General features: G+C 39.5%; 1 protein-coding gene and 1 non-coding gene across 2 annotated transcripts in view; one reads left to right on the top strand and one right to left on the bottom strand.

The window, feature by feature from the left end:
* The window catches only part of SPAG17 (sperm associated antigen 17), a 301,342-nt gene that overhangs the window by 255,421 nt on the left and 26,504 nt on the right, over positions 1 to 19,417 (top strand). Inside the window, exons 33-40 of the mRNA XM_066268112.1 lie at positions 447 to 592; positions 692 to 822; positions 3,276 to 3,403; positions 6,150 to 6,332; positions 7,697 to 7,810; positions 8,252 to 8,297; positions 10,228 to 10,321; positions 11,041 to 11,088. Coding sequence (XP_066124209.1) covers positions 447 to 592; positions 692 to 822; positions 3,276 to 3,403; positions 6,150 to 6,332; positions 7,697 to 7,810; positions 8,252 to 8,297; positions 10,228 to 10,321; positions 11,041 to 11,088 — 890 coding nt within the window. The remainder of the gene's footprint in view (positions 1 to 446; positions 593 to 691; positions 823 to 3,275; positions 3,404 to 6,149; positions 6,333 to 7,696; positions 7,811 to 8,251; positions 8,298 to 10,227; positions 10,322 to 11,040; positions 11,089 to 19,417) is intronic.
* On the bottom strand, positions 5,345 to 5,475 carry LOC136332823 (small nucleolar RNA SNORA68). Its single transcript, XR_010730955.1, has one exon. It is a non-coding gene; the product is annotated as a small nucleolar RNA SNORA68 (small nucleolar RNA).

The following is a 19,417-nucleotide window of genomic DNA, read 5'->3' as shown; positions in this document are numbered from 1 at the left end:
AAATCTGTTTTTCTGTAGTCTACCCATGAGTTCCATTCTGCGCTTGGAATTTCAGAATGTAAACCTCTTCCATGCTATCACTTCTCCAATATTTCAAGACAACTATTATATGAGCAGCCTTTCCTCCCTGTTTACATTCCCAGTTCCTGAATGAATCCCCAGAAGATCAGGTTGGAGCTCCTCCCATCCTAGTCACTTCCTCAGGGCATTCTGGGTTTTCCTCCAGTTTGTTTTCAATAATCTAGGTATGGTTTGCTGGTAGAGATGTACTACTAGGTTTTCACTTTTATGCAATCTACCTTAGCAATATCTTACAAATAAATAAATATCCATGATTTTCTGAGAAGACCAAAAATCACCTTCTTTCTCAAATGGGATCAGCAGAAATGTAAGTATTCTGACATTTTTTCTATTTTAGTTGCTTATGTATGTACTTTGTCCCCTAGGTCATGGCTGATGGTAGCGTATCAACTATGCTACCTGAAAACAATTGGGAAGGTGATTTAAATGCAGGACCTGAAGGCTATGATAGTTTATCATCTGCTCACCTTCAGAGGAACCATCTGCAAATTTATGATAAACATATCCCCAGGTAATATGATAAAAATAATACCAGGACTTTTTAATTCCAAGTTCAAGGAGCATTTTAACAGAATACTTCAAGTTATTAGATATTTATCTCTTCAAATAGGTTTTTTGTTATCTATGCTGATGGTTCAGGAATGGAGCTTCTTCGAGACAGTGGCATAGAAGAATACCTGTCCTTGGCATACGGAGAATCAACCACTGTAGTTCTTCAAGAGCCAGTCCAGGAGCAGCCTGGTAGGGGACCCAGCCTGTCTGGAGCTCACTGTGTCCTTCACCTGCTCTCATCATATTCATCCAGTCCACACCCGGGTCCTCCCTACTTTTTCCTTTTGCTCACTTTTCAATTCTACTTTCCACCTGGCCGTATCTACCTAGTTATACAGTCACTTGTGTTCATACTAAGCTCCATCTGAGCATCAACCTATGTAAACTGTGGCTGAGTCACTCCCCTACCTATAAGCAGATTTGCATCTGTGTTTAAGTATGTTAGGTATTTACGTGGGTTCCTGTTTATGTGTTTGTTTAATCTTGGTTGGAAAAAACAAAGAAAAGTGAGATACTTCTTGTAAGTTCATTTTTGTCATTTTGAAGGTGTTGCCTTAATGAATTTGAAAGAGAAAGTACATTTGTTGTGTGAGTTAGAAAGCCAACCTGAAATACAAGATATGATGTGGTCATTGGGCATTTTTAGTATTTATATCAATTTCAAAGAAATTCATGTGTGACTAAAGATTAGAGACACATACTGCATTAAGTAAGAACCAATATGTGTATTTATACATAGATATAAACTTGCATATTATCTGTGTACCAAACTAGTGTGCTAGGTCTAAGTTTATGTGTGTATGGATGTATTTTGTGCTCATTTATAAATATGCCAGAATCTCTGTGCACGTCCATCTCTTAGTGTATCAGTGCACACGTGCGTGATGTAATAACCCTTACTCTCTGTCTGTGACTATGAAGAGCGGGGTACTCTGACTGGCTGTATAGTGCATGTGTGGGACTGTAAGAGAATAGTTAAATTGCATTTAACTAACATCTACTTGATAACCAACTATGTGCCGAACACACTGGCTCAGTCTTAGGGGCACAATGGTGATCTAATAGTGTAAAGACCCTGCTTTTATAGAGCTAAAAATTTAATGGGATCTTGGCCAAAGCATCAATGAAGTGCGCCAGAGGTTGTGGGTTCGACCCCTGTCAGGGCACTTTTGAGAAGCAATCAATGAGTACACAACTGTCGCAAGCCAGCCGCGACTAGTATATTCAGGTCCCGAGCAAAAACGGTGCAGAATTAAGAAAAATACACTTAAAGAATTAAAGAATAAAAGATGGGGTCGGGAGAGCTCTGCAATTACTGCTGGCAGAAAAACACCGCCCTAGCAGAAAACATGGCTGCAGGCTGCAGGCTGCAGCCCAAAACCCGCATCTTCCTTTATTTACAGGGCAAAGTGGGACATTAGCAAATCAATGACTTTTCTGATTACAGTTTACAAGGCAACTCAAGAGTACTACCAAGTGCAAAACCCCCCCACCAATACATAAACATACACAAAGAAGCCAGTCTTTCCAGCGAACTTGGGTGGCAGGAGGAGCATCACAGCTAACACAGAGGTGTGGGGAAGGGCCCAGCCTTTTGAAAGCAAGGTGGGGGTTGGGCAGACTGTCAGTTTAAGCCAGTTCCCCACACCTCTGTCTCCCAGAAATCCAAACTCTAAAAATCCTGTTGATTTTTTGGTCCCCAACACACAATTAAATGGAACTAAGTGAAACCAAGAGTTGATGCTTCTCTGTCTCTCTCCCTTCCCCCTCCCTCCCTTTCTTCTCTTTCACTCTCTCTCCCCTTCTCTCACTGTCTCAAATCAATGGGAAAAAATATTTTTAAGTTTAATGAGAGAGATAGGCATTAATTATATAGTCACACAAGTAATAGTATGTTATAAATTGAGATAAAGCCTATGAAGGAAAGGAATATGGTCCTATGAGAGCATCTAACAGAGGAACCTAACGTAGTGTAGAAGGCTTCCCTGAAGACAATAGAACCAAGAGCTGGTGGATGATAGGAGTTCACTAGGATCCGAGGGAGAGCTTTCTTGGAAGAGAGAACACAAAGCAGGAAGCATAGAACACTGGAGAAGGTTGGCGGACGATGGGGGGAGGGGGGGCATAGTACCTGAGGTACAGAAGGGAGAAAGGTGCAAGTTGAGGCAGAGGTGAGAGAACGTTCAAAACTCAGTTTTCCCCTGTGAGCAATGGGAAGTCAAAGAAGAGTTTAAATGATGGTTTAATGTAGTCAGTCACCCTGACTGCTGAGGGAGGTTCACGTGCAGAGTAGGTATAGGCAAAAAATCTAGCCCTTGCTGCAATCCAGATAGAATCTCTCTGAGGCAAGTGAGCTAAGGGCGGGATCATGGAGAAGGAAGAAGTGGATGAACTCAAGAAATGTTTAGTGATGGAATGGGCAGGATGAGGTTTTTGAAGAACAAGGAGATGTTAATGAGTACTTCCAGGTGATCTAAATCCAGTCTTTAGGGGTTACAGTGTCTAAAAGACATTAAGACCTTTAAGCACAATTGCTAGGTCTTGCTTATCAAAAAGAGTTTGTTGAATTTAGTGACTACTCATTGAAAAATGTCAGTGTTTTTGATAGAGAAATGACCCTCTGATAACTCTCTCTGAACCAGGTGCACTCAGCATCACTGTTCTTCGCCCTTTTCGAGAAGCTTCACCATGGCTCATGAAGAAAGAATTAGAAACTATTGTTTCTTCTAATCTGCAGTCAAGAGCATGGGAGACATTTCCCCCAGTAGAGGTATAAATTTTCTTGCTGAAAAGTCACCATATTTTTATATTCATCCATTAATGAACCATGGTCTCAGATCTTCTGTCATATATTTATATATTTACATATTTTCATTCTTATATAAACTGTGAGTGGGCTTAAGGAATCTTGTATTTGAAGACTTTAACATTGTAAATTTTAGATACACCTGACAAGCCAATCTGTTTTATTTCTTTTATCCAACATTACAGGCTTGAACATCTTATGATATAAAAATGTCCATTCTGAGTAACCCATGGAATTCCTGATATTATGCGATACAGAAATCTTCTTTTCTTGGTCCTTATTTGTTAGTTTTTTTGTTTGTTTGTTTGTTTTTTATTTATTTTTCTGAAGCTGGAAACGGAGAGAGTCAGACAGACTCCCGCATGCGCCCGACTGGGATCCACCCGGCACGCCCACCAGGGGCGAATCTCTGCCCACCAGGGGGCGTCGCTCTGCCCGACCAGAGCCACTCTAGCGCCTGGGGCAGAGGCCAAGGAGCCATCCCCAGCGCCCGGGGCATCTTTGCTCCAATGGAGCCTTGGCTTCGGGAGGGGAAGAGAGAGACAGAGAGGAAGGAGGGGGATGGGGGATGGAGAAGCAAATGAGTGCTTCTCCTATGCGCCCTGGCCGGGAATCGAACCCGGGTCCCCCGCACGCCAGGCCGATGCTCTACCGCTGAGCCAACCAGCCAGGGCCCTTATTTGTTAGTTTTAACACACAACTTTAGATCTTTCACTCTTTATTTATTTTTTCTTAACTTGTTAATTTAAAAATTGAGTTCATAAGAATAATGTAAAGGGTTATACACAAGGATTTGCAACTATGTTAAAAAATAAACATTGTAATTAGGTCACATTAGAGAAGCCCCACCAGAAGTTTTTGGGTTTTTTTGAAGAATGAAAGAAAATATCTTGAGTGAGAATCATGAAGTCCCAAATCTTGCAAGATTTGCCATTTCTCTTTGTAAGCAATCTATAGTTTGTCCAGCGTATTATCAGGTGTTAAATTATTAATTCAATGAAGGCATTGATATGCTCAGAGAGAGATACTGGTGTTAAGTGAGAAGGAAAATGTTTTGAGTTATGATGATTTTTGCTTTCCTGCACAATTTCGTGACAGCGGGGACACAAATAGTGAACACTTAAGATAGCAAAGAACTTCTAACCCTATATATTAATTTGGTGACTATAATCAACATGGTGAATGAAGATGGTCTGAATTCTAGTCCTAACTCTACCAATTATTAATGCGGGATATGGGACAAGTCACACTGGATCTCTACTTTCTTATCTAAATATGAAAAGGCCACACCAAATGGCTCATTAAGGTAATGTATCCAAGTTGAAACTACTGCATTATGACAAGTAACATGCCACACCTGAAATTAATGAAGTTCAGTCTCTCTCTCTGCAACTGCTATAGCTATGACCATGCCCAGTGGGAATAGCCCGACTCAGCAGGACTCTGAGTGGTCATCATTGACCAGGCATTGGACATTGAAAAGCAATTGGAAAGGAAGCACATTAGACACCCTGTAGGACACAGAGAATCAAACCACACTGCTCCTGAAAACAGAGAGGATAACACAGAGATATGCATCCACTCTAAAGCAGACATTTCTGCTCAAGAGATCCTAGGAAGACTCTGGAGCCATGATTAATTAGAGTGAGCTCAAAGATGACTCAGATTTATGAATGATTTCTCTCTCAAACAATCTTTTTAGGTCGAAATATACATGGAACCAGAAGACCATTCAATTCCCAATGTCTTAGTTTACTTATGGGTATTAAAGAATAGTCACATGCATTTGGCATAAGCTAGGCTGCAGCTGCATTGCCATGGCACAGTACTGCTTAGCACCCCCCTAATGCCATCCAGGGAGACATCACACAACAGGATTTTTTTTCTTTTCTTTTTTTTCACCAAGAGTGTAGAACCTCCCAATTCACTTTGAGGGGCACAGCCACAGTCCCCAAAGGCGACGAGATTCACTTGCTGTCAGCACCTCTGACACAACAGGATTTTAAAATATCCAGATTCTCAGTAACAAATCCAAAGAGGAAAGCTTGCCCAGTTGTGTTGCCAATTTTGTTACATTTGCAAAATGTTTTGATAACAGAGGTCACTTTTTTTTTTTTAACTAAAGAGAGACAGGAAGGGAGAGAGCGTGAGAAGCATCAGCTTATAGTTGCAGCACTTTAGTTGTTCATTGATTGCTTCTCATACATGCCTTGATCAGGGGGCTACAGCAGAGCGAGTGACCTCTTGCTCAAGCCAGTGACCATGGGATCATGTTAATGATTCTACATTCAAGCCAGCAACCCCATGCTCAAATTAGTGAGCCTGTGCGCAAGCGGTAACCTCAGGGTTTTGAACTTGGTACCTCAGCACCCAGGTTTACATTCTATCCACTGTGCCACCACCAGTCAACTTTTTTTTTAGGTAAAAGAGAGAGAAAGTTGGGGGGCAGGAGGAGTAAGAAGCATCAACTCAGTTGCTTCTCATATTTCTTGCATGTGCCTTGACTGGGCAAGCCCAGGGTTTTGAACCAGTGACCCTAGCATACCAGGTCGACGCTTTATCCACTGTGCTACCACAGAGCAGGCCATTTATTTTTTTCACCATTGTATTCCCTAACAAGTGGTTTCTAGCATAGTGTCAACATAATAAGGACTCAGTTTAAAAAAAATCTGATTTCTTGGATGATTGTTTTGCTTTGATTTGTTAACAGAAAAAAACTCCAGGACCTCCGTTTGGCACTCGGATTTGGAAAGGCCTTAACATTGGGGCCAAACAGATGGCTAGTACCCCAGCCCCTGTGCTCAAGAGCCCCAATGTGCTGCAGATACGCCAGTTCATCCAACACAAGGTCATAAAAAATGAGGTGAAACTGAAGCTCCAGATGTCCCTGAAGGTAAGGAAATTTCAGGTAGCCTGACCCAAAAGAATCAGGAACAGGACAGTCATTCCTTTTGGTTTCCCAAGCAACCTGAATTAGGTAATTCTACCAATATTTATTTAAGGCAAAACATAAGTTTTAATCTTCCAGTGGGTAAGAAGTTGAGAGTTAGAAAATGCTAAATGATTCTCACAAGGTAAAGGAATATTGAGAACCTGAAAACATTGAGAAGATAAGTAACTTTTATATAAGATTGTTATATAGAGTCCTCCTTTCTCATTATATGGAAAACTAACCTAGTGACCTCGGGAGAAAAGTAGAACTGTGTATTAACCTGAAACTTGTCCATAAAAGAAAATTACAGTTTGTTTCTGGAAATGGCCTAAGAATTTGTAAATATTTAGTTAATTGTATTACTGCATCTATAACATCATACTGTCTGTCTAGTTTGTTCACTCCTTCAAAACAGGGATCATATGTGGTTTGATGATGGTTATCTACCCAGCACCTGGCATAGAGCAGGGGATTGTTATTTGTGGAAATAGTTCAAATATTTATAGAAAAAGTAAAGTATATTTCTCGTGGAAGCAAAGGTATGGACAAAGCAACAAACAGTCATAGATAGATCATAAAGGCTATTCCTAGGATGGACTCTAGAAATCATCTAGCCCAATACTGTCAATTTTATTGATGAGGAGACTAGAGCACAGAGATAGAAACCGGGCCTCTCTGAAATCCTCAGGCAGTTCTAATATCCAATGGCCCTTAAAGCTTTGCTTTGGAATTTTTCAGGTCTTTGCTTATTAACATTTTTTTTATTAAGTGAGAAGTAGGGAGGCAGAGACAGGCTCCTGCAGAGACAGGCTCCCATATGCACCCTGATCAGGGTCCTCACAGCAAGCCCCTACCAGGCAATACTCTGCCCAGCTGGGCTGCAGCTCTGTTGCTCAATAACTGAGCTATTTTAACACCTGAGGCTGAAGCTATGGAGCCATTTTCAGTGCCTGGGGCCAACTTTGCTCGAACCATCTGAGCCATGGCTGCAAGAGGAGAAGAGAGAGAGAAAGAGAAAGAGATGGGGGAGAGGTAGAGAAGCAGGTGGTCACTTCTTCTGTGTGCCCTGATTGGGAATCAAACCCAGTACTTCCACACACTGGGCCAATGCTCTACCGCTGAGCCAGCCAGCCAGGGCTAGTTTACTAACAACACACTGAAGACTTTCCAAATTGCTTGCCAGTAACTGTGGTTGCTGAACCTTGTGAACTCTTCTATATTCTTAATCTTTTTGTGATAATCCCAGTTGATGTTGTTGATTAGTTTGGTGTCTCTCTCTACCTTATTTCTGGTTTTTATTGCTCTATTTTATTCTGTTGATTAAGGATTATATCAACCATATCCTAAAGAAAGAAGATGAGCTACAGGACATGACAGTTAAAGATTCCAGAACTAAGGAGGAGAGAGGCAATGCTGCGGATCTCCTGAAGCTAGTGATGGTGAGATGAACATTTCTCATACCAGTGTCTTTACCATTGTGTTAATTCCAGGCGCTCCAAGACAAAGTGTTATAAGCAAGAGCTATTTCTGCCACCTCTGTGAAGCATTTTATCCCTCCTTGTAATTTCTTATTTCTGTGGAAATCTGATTCCTTCTATATTGAATTTTCTAAATGCTTTTTAAGTTCTTCCTTAAATCATAAGTAACTCTGAAGACTCTTAAATAAAAGGTTTTAATTCTCTTCAGAAAAATTGACTTTCTAAATTTGTTATATGAAAAGAATGACTATAAAATCAAATAAGATTTGTATTGGCATTAAAAATAATTCATTTTATAATAATTTTCATAAGAGATCAAGTTATCACATAAAGAATGCTTGTAAATACAGTGAATTTTGTGTCTAATATAATCATCATTAAAGAATCTTATTTTTATTTCAGTCTTTTCCTAAAATGGAAGAAACTACAAAAAGTCATTCTATGGAAAGTAAGTACATTTGTTATTTTTCTGCAAAATACTTACAGATTTCAAAGGAACAATCTTAAATACACTTCTCAGTCATTCTTCCATCTGATAGCAAAATACTGTGTACATATTTCTGTTGTTGTATTGGCCTTGTTGTGTTGTAATTATTCATGTTGTGTTTTTCTGCCTAAATTGTGAGATTCTTGAAAACTTGGATTGCCTCTAATTCATCTTTAACTTTCATCTTTTGAATATAAAAACAGCTAACATTGGGCTTCTGTGTTGACCCACATAGACACACATACACAAGCACACACATACAGACACACAGACACACACAAAGACACACACACAGACACATACATACAGACACACACACATACACAGAGACACACAGACACATACAAACACACAGAGACCCACACAGACACACACATACAGACACACAGACACAGACAAACAGAGACCCACACAGACACATAGACACAGACACACACATACAGACACACAGACATACACAGAGACACACACATACAGACATACACAGACACACACATAGATACACACAGACACACACATACAGACACACACAGACACACAGACACAGAACTTTTGAGTAACTACACAGTTATCACCAAAACCTCGCCCTGTTTTACACTGTCTGTGCCTCAGCCAGTCTACTCTTGGAAACATCATCATTCAAAGCATATTTATTTTGGAATATGTACAGCTCCAACAAAATGGGTTATAAGGTTTCATAGTTCATAGCAGACAAGCAACAGAACTTGGTGGTTTGGGGTTTTCTTTTCTATTTGGCCACATGACAAAGGTCAGGAACTGACAGCCATAGGCTCCCTACAATGTCAGCTTGCACAGTTGTTTTTGCGTATCTGATTTTTTCTTTTCTTGTCATTTCTATGACAGTTTTCTTGACACAGTGATGTGGCTAAAGATGATTAGCAACTGCCCCTTTAGAATGACCATGAACAAAATAATCCATCACAACCCCAGTGTCTTTCTGTCCTTAACACTCTGTTGTCATTCTTTGATCTGGGAAGCCACTTATATTAAAATCTAGATGCCCTATACTTTATCTGGTAAGCCTACCTTGTCACATTTGAATTTGTAACCTCTGGCACAAGGAACAGTCTACAGAGAGGTAAATGGGTAGGCTGCTCAAAAGCAAAGGACAACTGAACCATATTTTTCAAACATACAAACTAACAAACAGATGCAGGAGTCAGGAAGGGTCCCGCCTGTGTGCAGTTGCCTGACAATATATCATTCGTGGTAATCCTAAATCAAGGCTCCCACAGTATTTCCTAAAACACTAGTTTTTGAGACAGTGCCACCAAAAATAAGTTTTATGATAAAAATAAGTTTGGATAACGCTGCATATTGCCTTATTTCCTTAGAGGGCCACAATATACATTAACTATGGATGAAGCAAAGAAGTCCAACAGCAAGGCAACATATTTAGTCTTGTATAAATTGGTGTTTCCCAAGCTCATATAACCATGAAACCTTTTTTCTTTTTTCAATCTCCTGTAACATCCCACCAAGACCATGATCTGTGGAATAAACTCTGAGAGTCACTTCCCAAGTAACTAAAAAATCATATTATAGTCATATCCTTTGATTTAGATCCATAGTTTAAAAAGTTTTTTGTTCAATAAAACAGGTAAGTTTTTAAAGTTTTGGTGCTTCAGATACAAAGAAATTCAGTGAGGTAAATGTTGATTCTCCCAGTGATGTCACTGCATTTCACATTGTGCTCTCTAGTAGGACACTGTGTGACAGTTTACTGTCATATTACAGCCTGATCATGGAAATTCTAGTGAACACTTGATTAAAGATAGGCTCTAAGAAAGGATCTCAAATGAGTGAACAGGTATGGGATGGGTACTGCTTGTGTGTGTTGCTATAAAGTTAAATGTGTCTGTTTTTAAAGTTGCAGCCCACCTAGTGGATTTGTTCAAGCAATCTTTGGCTCCAGTATGTCTGCCAGACACATTTGGCATGGAAATCCGTGAAAAGACATGGAAGTAAGCTGATCCAATAATGTGTTTCAATTAGTATTAAGCATACAGTGATTGAGGAATAATCATGGGTGATCACATCCACGAGTACTCGGTCTTTTATCTGCCACACTGTTAACAATTTATCACACATTTGTGGTTTTTATTTTACTATTTGTATGCTGGGAGCATTGCCCCCCCCCATTTTTGGAGGTATGCACATTTGTTTATTCATTCACTTATCCAAGTGAACATTTATGGCATGCCTACTATGTGAAAAGCTTTGTGCTGAGAGCTGTATATAAAGTGATTAGTACCATAACTTGGCTAGTGTCATGTTGGAGCTTGTAGGGTAGCAATGGAAACAGCCACAAAACAAGTCAACACATGGGTAGATCATGACAGATGGGGAGAAATGCCATGGAAGGTATACATGAGGCACCAAAAGAAAAAAATGACAGTGGGGACCTATTCTATGACTTAAAAATTAGAGCAGCTGGCAAGGGGGCATCTTTTGGAGGAAAGGAGAAATGTGCTTTTAAACATACCTAAGTATCACATGGACATATACTAGAGGCAGCTAGGTATCTGGGAGGACCTGTGGGTCACCAGTTAGGCTCCTTACCTGGGGAACTAAGTAACCTAAGATATAGCCAATTAAGATAACGGAGAAAGAGTCAACTGTGTGGAAAGTTAGCAAAGTACTAGTGTTGCCTTCTTGGTCATTTTTTTTTTCTTTCACATAGGAATACAGTAGCAGGAAAGCAATGGAAGGAAAAGATAGCTCAAAAGAGGTAACACTCTCCTCAAGTATACGTAAGCATATGAAAAAAACCCTGTTCTGTGGAGTCACAGGCTCTTAGAGTGGGATGGGTTGGAAGGTCTTACCATCCTTGTTATTATTCGAATCTCTTCTGCATTTCCGCCACGTGGTCATCAGCTTTTCTGTGATGTTGTCCTTATCTCTTGTGGGTGCCCATTTGACAACTAGGTAGATCCTTTCCCTCACATAAGTAGAAAAGCTTCTGTGCTTTAGTAATTTTAATTCTAGAATTTAATATAAATATTCTAGAATTTAATGCAGAGCATAGTCATAAACATTCTTATAACTCACATGAAGAATGTATTATGAGATTTATATGCTTTGGTTTCCTTTCAATTCTACTTGACAATTCCAAACCCAAATCTCTTGCCATAAAGAGAGGAAGCCAGGTACATTTAGTGAGTATATGGTAGTATGTATAATTCTATTGAACACATTTGCATGGCTCCTCTCCAGAATGTCTCCCAGGATGAATGGATGAATATGCTTCCTAATAAAAATGTCTTGGGTAGGACCTGAAGATGGCAGTGGAGTAGGCGGACACACAGACAACCAGCTTTCACCACCAAACTGGAATACAAATCAATTTAGGAAAAATCAGCATGAAAAACCAACTCGGGACTACAAGAACAGCTCTCAAAAACCAAGGAGCAAAGAAGAAGCAACAACAAACCTGGTAGGGAGTGCCTGAATCTCCCCTACTTACAGGAACGGAGTGGGAGGTGAGGCTGAGAGCCCAGAGAGGATCTAACCCCAGGGAAAAGAGCAGAAAATACTGCTCACAGTCACTTGCCTGGTGACCAGGGAGCAAGGTGTGTTGAAAAGACCAGCTTATCTCCCAAGTGGAAAGGAAAGAGAGAGGGACAGACTGTGAGGGGCTAAGGAATGCAGGAAATAATCTTAAAAAAGCTGACTCATCCGTGCTGGAGGTGGCCATAGCTGAGGGAGGGACTAATCCTTCCCCACAGACATCTCTCCAGCTCCAATCAGTGCAACAAGACACAGCTGAAAACAAGAAGTGGGAAGGAGAGGCAGTAACTCAGGTCTCCATGGAGATCTGAGATACACCTCCCCCTACTGAAGATGAGAAAACACCCTGCCCCAAGAGAGATTAGCTGGTGGAAGAGGTCTTCAGAGTCTCAGGTTACACCCACTGCACTCCTGGATACAGTTTCAAGGAAGCCCCCTGCTGAAATCAGTAAACAAGACTATCACCTGTTAAGAAAACAAATAAATCAAGACTTCAAAGCTACCCAAATCCAAAAGTGGATTACAAATAATAGCTGATACCAACCCAAGAAGACTTAGAAATAACACAACTGAAAACTGGAGGCAGACAACACAAAGCCCAGACTCAACCAACTCTACAAATAAAACACAGACAATGAGAAGGCAAAAAAGTGCAATCCAAATGAAACCTTCAGAAGATGAACTGAGTGATATGGAAATAATCAAACTTCCAGATGCGGAGTTCAAAATAATGATTGTAAGGATGCTTAGGGATCTTAGAACAACAATGGATGGTCATTATGAACACCTAAATAAAGAAATAGCAAGTATAAAAAAGAATCAGTCGGAGATGACAAATACAATATCAGAAATAAAGACCACAATGGAAGGAATTAAAAACAGGATAGATAGAGCTAAGGACCGAATCAGCGAGTGGGAGGACAACTGAAATGAAGGCATGAAAGCAGAGAAGAAAAGAGAAAAGAGACTCAAAAAGTCTGAGGAAACTCTAAAAGAGCTCTGTGACAACATGAAGAAAAATAACATCCAAATCATAGGGGTTCCTGAAGAAGAAGAGAAAGAACAAGGGATAGAGACTTTGTTCAATCATATCATAGCTGAAAACTTTCCTAAATTAATGCAGGAGAAACTCTCACAAGCTCAAGAAGCACAGAGGACTCCATTAAAGAGAAACCCAAAGAAACCTACACCAAGACACATCATAATTAAAATACCAAAGCTAAGTGATAAAGAGAAAATATTAAAAGCTGCAAGAGAAAAAAAGCTATCACCTAAAAAGGAGCCCCCATAAGGATGACTTGCAACTTCTCAACAGAAACACTTGAGGCCAGAAGGGAATGGCAAGAAATATTCAAAGTAATGCAGAACAAGAACCTACAATCAAGACTACTTTATCCAGCACGGCTATCATTTAAAATCGAAGAAGAAATAAAAAGCTTCCCAGACAAAAAACAACTCAAGGAATTCATTACAACCAAACCAATGCTGCAGGAAATGTTAAGGGGCCTGTTGTAAACAGATCAAAGTGGGAAAAAATATAGCAAAAAAGGAATACAGCTTTAAAGAATAAAATGGCAATAAACAACTACATATCAATAATAACCTTAAATGTAAATGGATTAAATGACCCAATCAAAAGACATAGGGTAGCTGTGTGGATAAGAAAACAGGACCCGTACATATGCTGTCTACAAGAGACACACTCTAAACAAAAGATACACATAAATTGAAAATAAAAGGATGGAAAAAACCTTTCATGCAAATGGAAATGAAAAAAAAGCTGGGGTAGCAATACTTATATCAGACAAATTGGACTTTAAAACAAAGGATATAGTAAGAGATAAAGAAGGCCACTACATAATGATAAAGGGAGTAATTCAACAGGAAGATATAACTATTATAAATATCTATGCACCTAATATAGGAGCACCCAAATATATAAAGCAGACTTTGATGGATTTAAAGGGTGAGATCAACAGCAATACTATAATAGTAGGGGATTTCAATACCCCACTAACATCACTAGATAGATCCTCAAGAAAGAAAATTAACAAAGAAACAGCAGACTTATTGGACACATCAACTTGATTTAATAGATGTCTTCAGAACCTTTCACCCTAAAGCAGCAGAATATACATTCTTTTCAATGTATACATTCTCTAGGATAGACCACATGTTAGGGCACAAAAGTGCTCTCAACAAATTTAAGAAGATTGAAATCATATCAAGCACTTTCTCCAATCACAACGGCATGAAACTAGAAATGAACCACAACAGAAAAGCTCAAAAATTCTCAAACAGATGGAAACTAAATAGCACGTTGTTAAATAACGAATGGATTAAGAATGAGATCAAAGAAGAAATAAAAAAATTCCTAGAAACAAAAGACAATGAGCATACAACAACTCAAAATTTATGGGACACAGCAAAAGCAGTACTGAGAGGGAAGTTCATAGCACAGGCATACTTTAAGAAGCTAGAAAAAGCTCAAATAAACAACCTAACCCTGCATCTAAAAGAACTAGAAAAAGAACAGCAAGTAAAGCCCAAATGTAGGAGAAGGAAGGAAATAATAAAGATCAGAGCAGAAATAAATGACATAGAGGCTAAAGAAACAATACAGAGGATCAATGAAACTAGGAGCTGGTTCTTTGAAAAGGTAAACAAGATTGATGAACCTTTAACTAGAATCACCAAGAAAAAGAGAGAGAGGACTCAAATAAATAAAATTAGAAATGAGAGTGGAGAAATAACAACTGACACAATAGAAATACAAAATATTGTAAGAAAATACTATGAAGAACTGTATGCCAAAAAACTAGACAACCTAGATGAAATGGACAAATTCCTTGAAACATACAATCTTCCAAAAATCAATCTGGAAGAATCAGAAAACCTAAACAGACCAATTACACCAAATGAGATCAAAATAGTTATCAAAAAACTCCCAACAAAGAAAAGTCTGGGGCCTGATGGCTTCACAACTGAATTCTACCAAATATTCAAAGAAGAACTAACTCCTATCCTTCTCAAACTATTTCAAAAAATTCAAGAGGAAGGAAGACTTCCAAGCACCTTTTATGAGGTGAGCAAAATTCTGATTCCAAAACCAGGCAAAGACAACACAAAGAAAGAAAATTATAGGTCAATATCTCTGATGAATATAGATGCTAAAATCCTCAACAAAATATTAGCAAACCGGATCCAACAATATATGGAAAAAATCATACACCATGATCAAATGGGATTTATTCTGGGGAGGCAAGGCTGGTACAATATTCGTAAATCAATCAATGTGATTCATCACATAAACAAAAAGAAGGAGAAAAACCATATGATCATTTCAAACTTTTTAATTGGGTTGTTTGGTTTTTTTGATGTTGAGTTTTATAAGTTCTTTATAAACTCTAAAAATTAACCCCTTATCAGCTTTATCAGCAAATATATTCTCCCATTCATATTCAGTGGAGTTGTCCTTTCATTTTGTTGATGGTTTCCTCTGCTATGTAAAAACATTTTGGTTTGATGTAGTCCCACTTGTTTATCTTTCCCTCCTTTCCCTTGCCCAAGGAGATACAACTGAAAACATACTGCTATAAGAAATGTCAGAGATTTTACTAACTGTGTTTTCTTCTAGGATTTTTATAGTTTTATGTCTAATATTTAAGTATTTAATCTATTTGGAGTTCATTCTTGTATATGGTTTAAGAAGGTGGTCTAGTTCTATTTTTTTTTCCATGTATCTGTTCAGTTTTCCCAACATCACTTATTGAATAAACTGTCTTTATCCCATTGTATCTTCTTGCCTCCTTTGTCAAACATTAATTGAACATAAAAGTATGGATTGATTTCTGGGCTCTCTGTTCTGTTCCACTAATCTATATGTCTGTTTTTATGCCAGTACCATGCTGTTTCAATTACTATGACCTTGTAGTATACTTTGATATCAGGTACTGTGATTCCTCCAACTTTTTTCTTCTTTCTCAGGATTGCTGTGGATATTCAGGGTCTTTTGTGGTTTCATTTAAATTTTTGGAATATTTGTTCTAGTTCTGTAAAATACACCATTGTATCTTTATAGAAATTGTGGTGAATCTATAGATTGCTTTGGGTAATATTGACATTTTAATGATGTTAATTATTCTTATCCATGAACGTGGTATATGCTTCCACTTGTTGGTTATTCAATGTCTTTCTTATAATTTTTAAAGTACAGGTCTTGCCCTGGCCGGTTGGCTCAGCGGTAGAGCGTCGGCCTGGCGTATGGGGGACCCGGGTTTGATTCCCGGCCAGGGCACATAGGAGAAGCGCCCATTTGCTTCTCCACCCCCCACCCCCTCCTTCCTCTCTCTCTCTCTCTTCCCCTCCTGCAGCCAAGGCTCCATTGGAGCAAAGATGGCCCGGGCGCTGGGGATGGCTCCTTGGCCTCTGCCCAAGGCGCTGGAGTGGCTCTGGTCGCAGCAGAGCGTAGCCCCGGAGGGGCAGAGCATCGCCCCCTGGAAGGCAGAGCGTCACCCCTGGTGGGCGTGCCGGGTGGATCCCGGTCGGGCGCATGCGGGAGTCTGTCTGACTGTCTTTCCCCGTTTCCAGCTTCAGAAAAATACAAAAAAAAAAAAGTACAGGTCTTTTACATCCTTGGTAAAATTTATTCCTAGGTATTTTATTCAAAAATTTATTCCTAGGTATTTTATTCAGCTGCTCCCTGACCAAGGCAGCTGACTCCTCAGCAGAGCCTAATCTCTGCAGGGTGGGGCAAATTTCTTTCCTTAGGCTGATGCCGCATGAGGGGGAACGATCCACCTGAGAATGATGGTGACTGCAGTATGGGAGAATGACTCAGCACAGGGGTTTTGGTAGCTGTCCCCTGTGTCTCTCCCCAGAGCCACAAACTGTAGACTTCCTTCACACGACTCTAGTCTGCTCAGCCCTCCTCCAGAGCTCAGGGTAAGTGGCTGCAAACAAGATTTTTGCATCGGCCCCTTAGGGTGCCTGAATCTCTTCAGACTCCCATCTCTTTCTGGCAGACAGAAACCTCACTCTTTTTTGCAGCTGAATGCTATGTTGGTGCCTTTTCCTGGCTCTGGTGCTCTGGACTAGGGAGCCCAGCTTAGAGTTTAGGCTCCTTCCTTCTCAGAGGGAATTCCCCCTACAGCTGGGGTAGGCCTTCAGACCCTTAGCCACAGTAGGTGCGAACAGAAATGTTCCTTTGCACATCTTCATCCTCCCTGCCAGTCTTGATGGTGCTTCTGTGAATCTTTAGTTTTAAGACTTCTCTTCATTTAGTCTTTTTTTTTTTAACAGAGACAGAGAGAGAGTCAGAGAGAGGGATAGATAGGGACAGACAGACAGGAATGGAGAGAGGTGAGTGTAAGAATGAGATGGCACTCAAACTCAAGGTGTGCAGGCTTTATTAGAGGAGAAAGACCTGTTGGGGCACTTCTCCAAAAGAAGGGCCCCCAAAACTGATGGAGGTAAAACTTTATAGGGTTGAGGATAGCCTCGAGCAAGGGTGTGCTGGTATGTTTGGTTTTCTGGAATACTTCTCTTTGGGGTGATTGACCAGCTTCCTGGAATTCCTTTATTTCAGGGGTAATTTTCCGGTAATTAAGGGTGGGGTCAGGCAGCCAAGTGGAACAGCAAAAGGGCAGTTGTAATTCATGTATCTATCAATGAGAAGCATCAATCATCATTTTTTTGTTGCGACACCTTAGTTGTTCATTGATTGCTTTCTCATATGTGCTTTGACCATGGGCCTTCAGCAGATCAAGTAACCCCTTGCTAGAGCCAGCGACCTTGGGCTCAAGCTGGTGAGCTTTTGCTCAAACCAGATGAGCCCGCGCTCAAGCTGGCGACTTTGGGGTCTTGAACCTGGGTCTTCCGCATCCCAGTCCGACGCTCTATCCTACTGCTCCACCGCCCAGTCAGGCAGGATGATTGTTCTTAAATTTAGTTGTAACTCCAGTTTGTTCCTGGGATGAGGTAGATGTATCATCCATCTACTCTGCCATCATCTTAGATTGTGGTAAGGTACCAAAGAATTGAAAAATTAATATTAATATTTTAGGAAAAAGTCAGGGTTTTTTGCTCTCTCCTTTCTGTAGAGAGAAATGAGGGAGTTTTCTGGCTTGCAGAGACATACTGTGTAGAAAATTTTCTTTACTAGAAAGCTTAAAGGGCATTTTATAATTTGGACTAAGCAAACAGAGATTTTGTAAATATGATTTTTATAGTTGTGTGTGATTTGCACCAACTCAGGATAGACAACAACATTGTATTGTAAATAAAAAGATTTTTGTGCTAGGTTTCGAATAGAAGTAAAAAGAAAACTTGAATTCCCTCCCTTCCCCCGCACCTGTAAGGAAGAAAATAACACCTAGCCAGGTGTGTGTGTGGGGGGGGGGGGTAAGGGGGGCTGGAGCCAAGCATTTCCTTTCTCTTTCTTTCTTTCTTTCTTTAAATGGGCCATTCACAGATGCTTATCCTCTGGCACCATGTAGGCTCCCCCTCCCATCTTGAAGGCGTATAGTTAATAAAAGCATCAATATCAGCATTTCTTAAAACGGTTCTTGAAAAAGATGACAAAGATGTAAAAGCTATGCCACTCAGTGACAATACTGTTAGCAGAAGGATAGACGAAATGAGTGAGGATATTGAAAAACAACTTATTGAAAAGCTGAAAACAAGAAAATTCTCCTTGCAAATGGATGAATCAACTTTGAGAGACAGTGAGGCAGTATTGATAACTTACGTAAGATATATTGATAAAGGACATTTTGCTGAAGAAATGTTGTTCAGTAAAAGATTAGAAATCACCACTACCTCCAAAGATATATATAATAAGCTAAAAAACTACTTAGATGTCAATGATATACCAATGAAAAACATAACATCTTGTGCTGCAGATGGTGCTCCCAATATGATGGGCAAGAAAAATGGCTGCTTAAAACTGATGAAAGATGCGAATCCAGAAATGATTCTTGTGCATTGTGTTATTCATAGGGAAAACTTGGTAGCTAAAAACATCTCGCCTGTTCTGAATGAAGTATTACATACAGTAATAAAGTGTGTTAATGCTATTAAAGCTAGTGTCAAATGTGAGTGTCTTTTCAAGCTATTTTGTGAAGAACAAAATGAAGACCATGTGAGACCTTTACTTCATACTAAGATGGCTATCTAAAGGAAACTGTTTGAAAAGATTTATGGAACTGTGTGATACTCTTAGTGATTTTTTAAGCGACAAACCTGAAATGAAGTATCTGTTAACAATAGATGGTAAAGCATTTGTGAGTTATTTAGCCGATATCTTTGAAAAACTAAATATATTAAATAAGCAACTTCAAGAAACAAATAAAACTCTTGTCGATGCAAAAGCAAAGATATTTGGTTTCATTACCAATATTGAGTTATGTCAGAAACATATTAACAACAAAAACTTTAAACAGTTTATTGGCTCCAAAAATGTGGAATAACTGATACCGCTTTACTTGTTATTGTCAATCATTTTAATATTCTATCGGCTGATTTAAAAGAAAGATTTTCTGATTTTAAAC

This window comes from Saccopteryx bilineata, chromosome 3 (assembly GCF_036850765.1).
Source record: "Saccopteryx bilineata isolate mSacBil1 chromosome 3, mSacBil1_pri_phased_curated, whole genome shotgun sequence".
In the NCBI taxonomy this organism is placed as follows: domain Eukaryota; kingdom Metazoa; phylum Chordata; class Mammalia; order Chiroptera; family Emballonuridae; genus Saccopteryx; species Saccopteryx bilineata.
The sequence above is the reverse complement of the archived record's forward strand: the minus strand, read 5'-3'. Positions and strand labels throughout refer to the sequence as shown.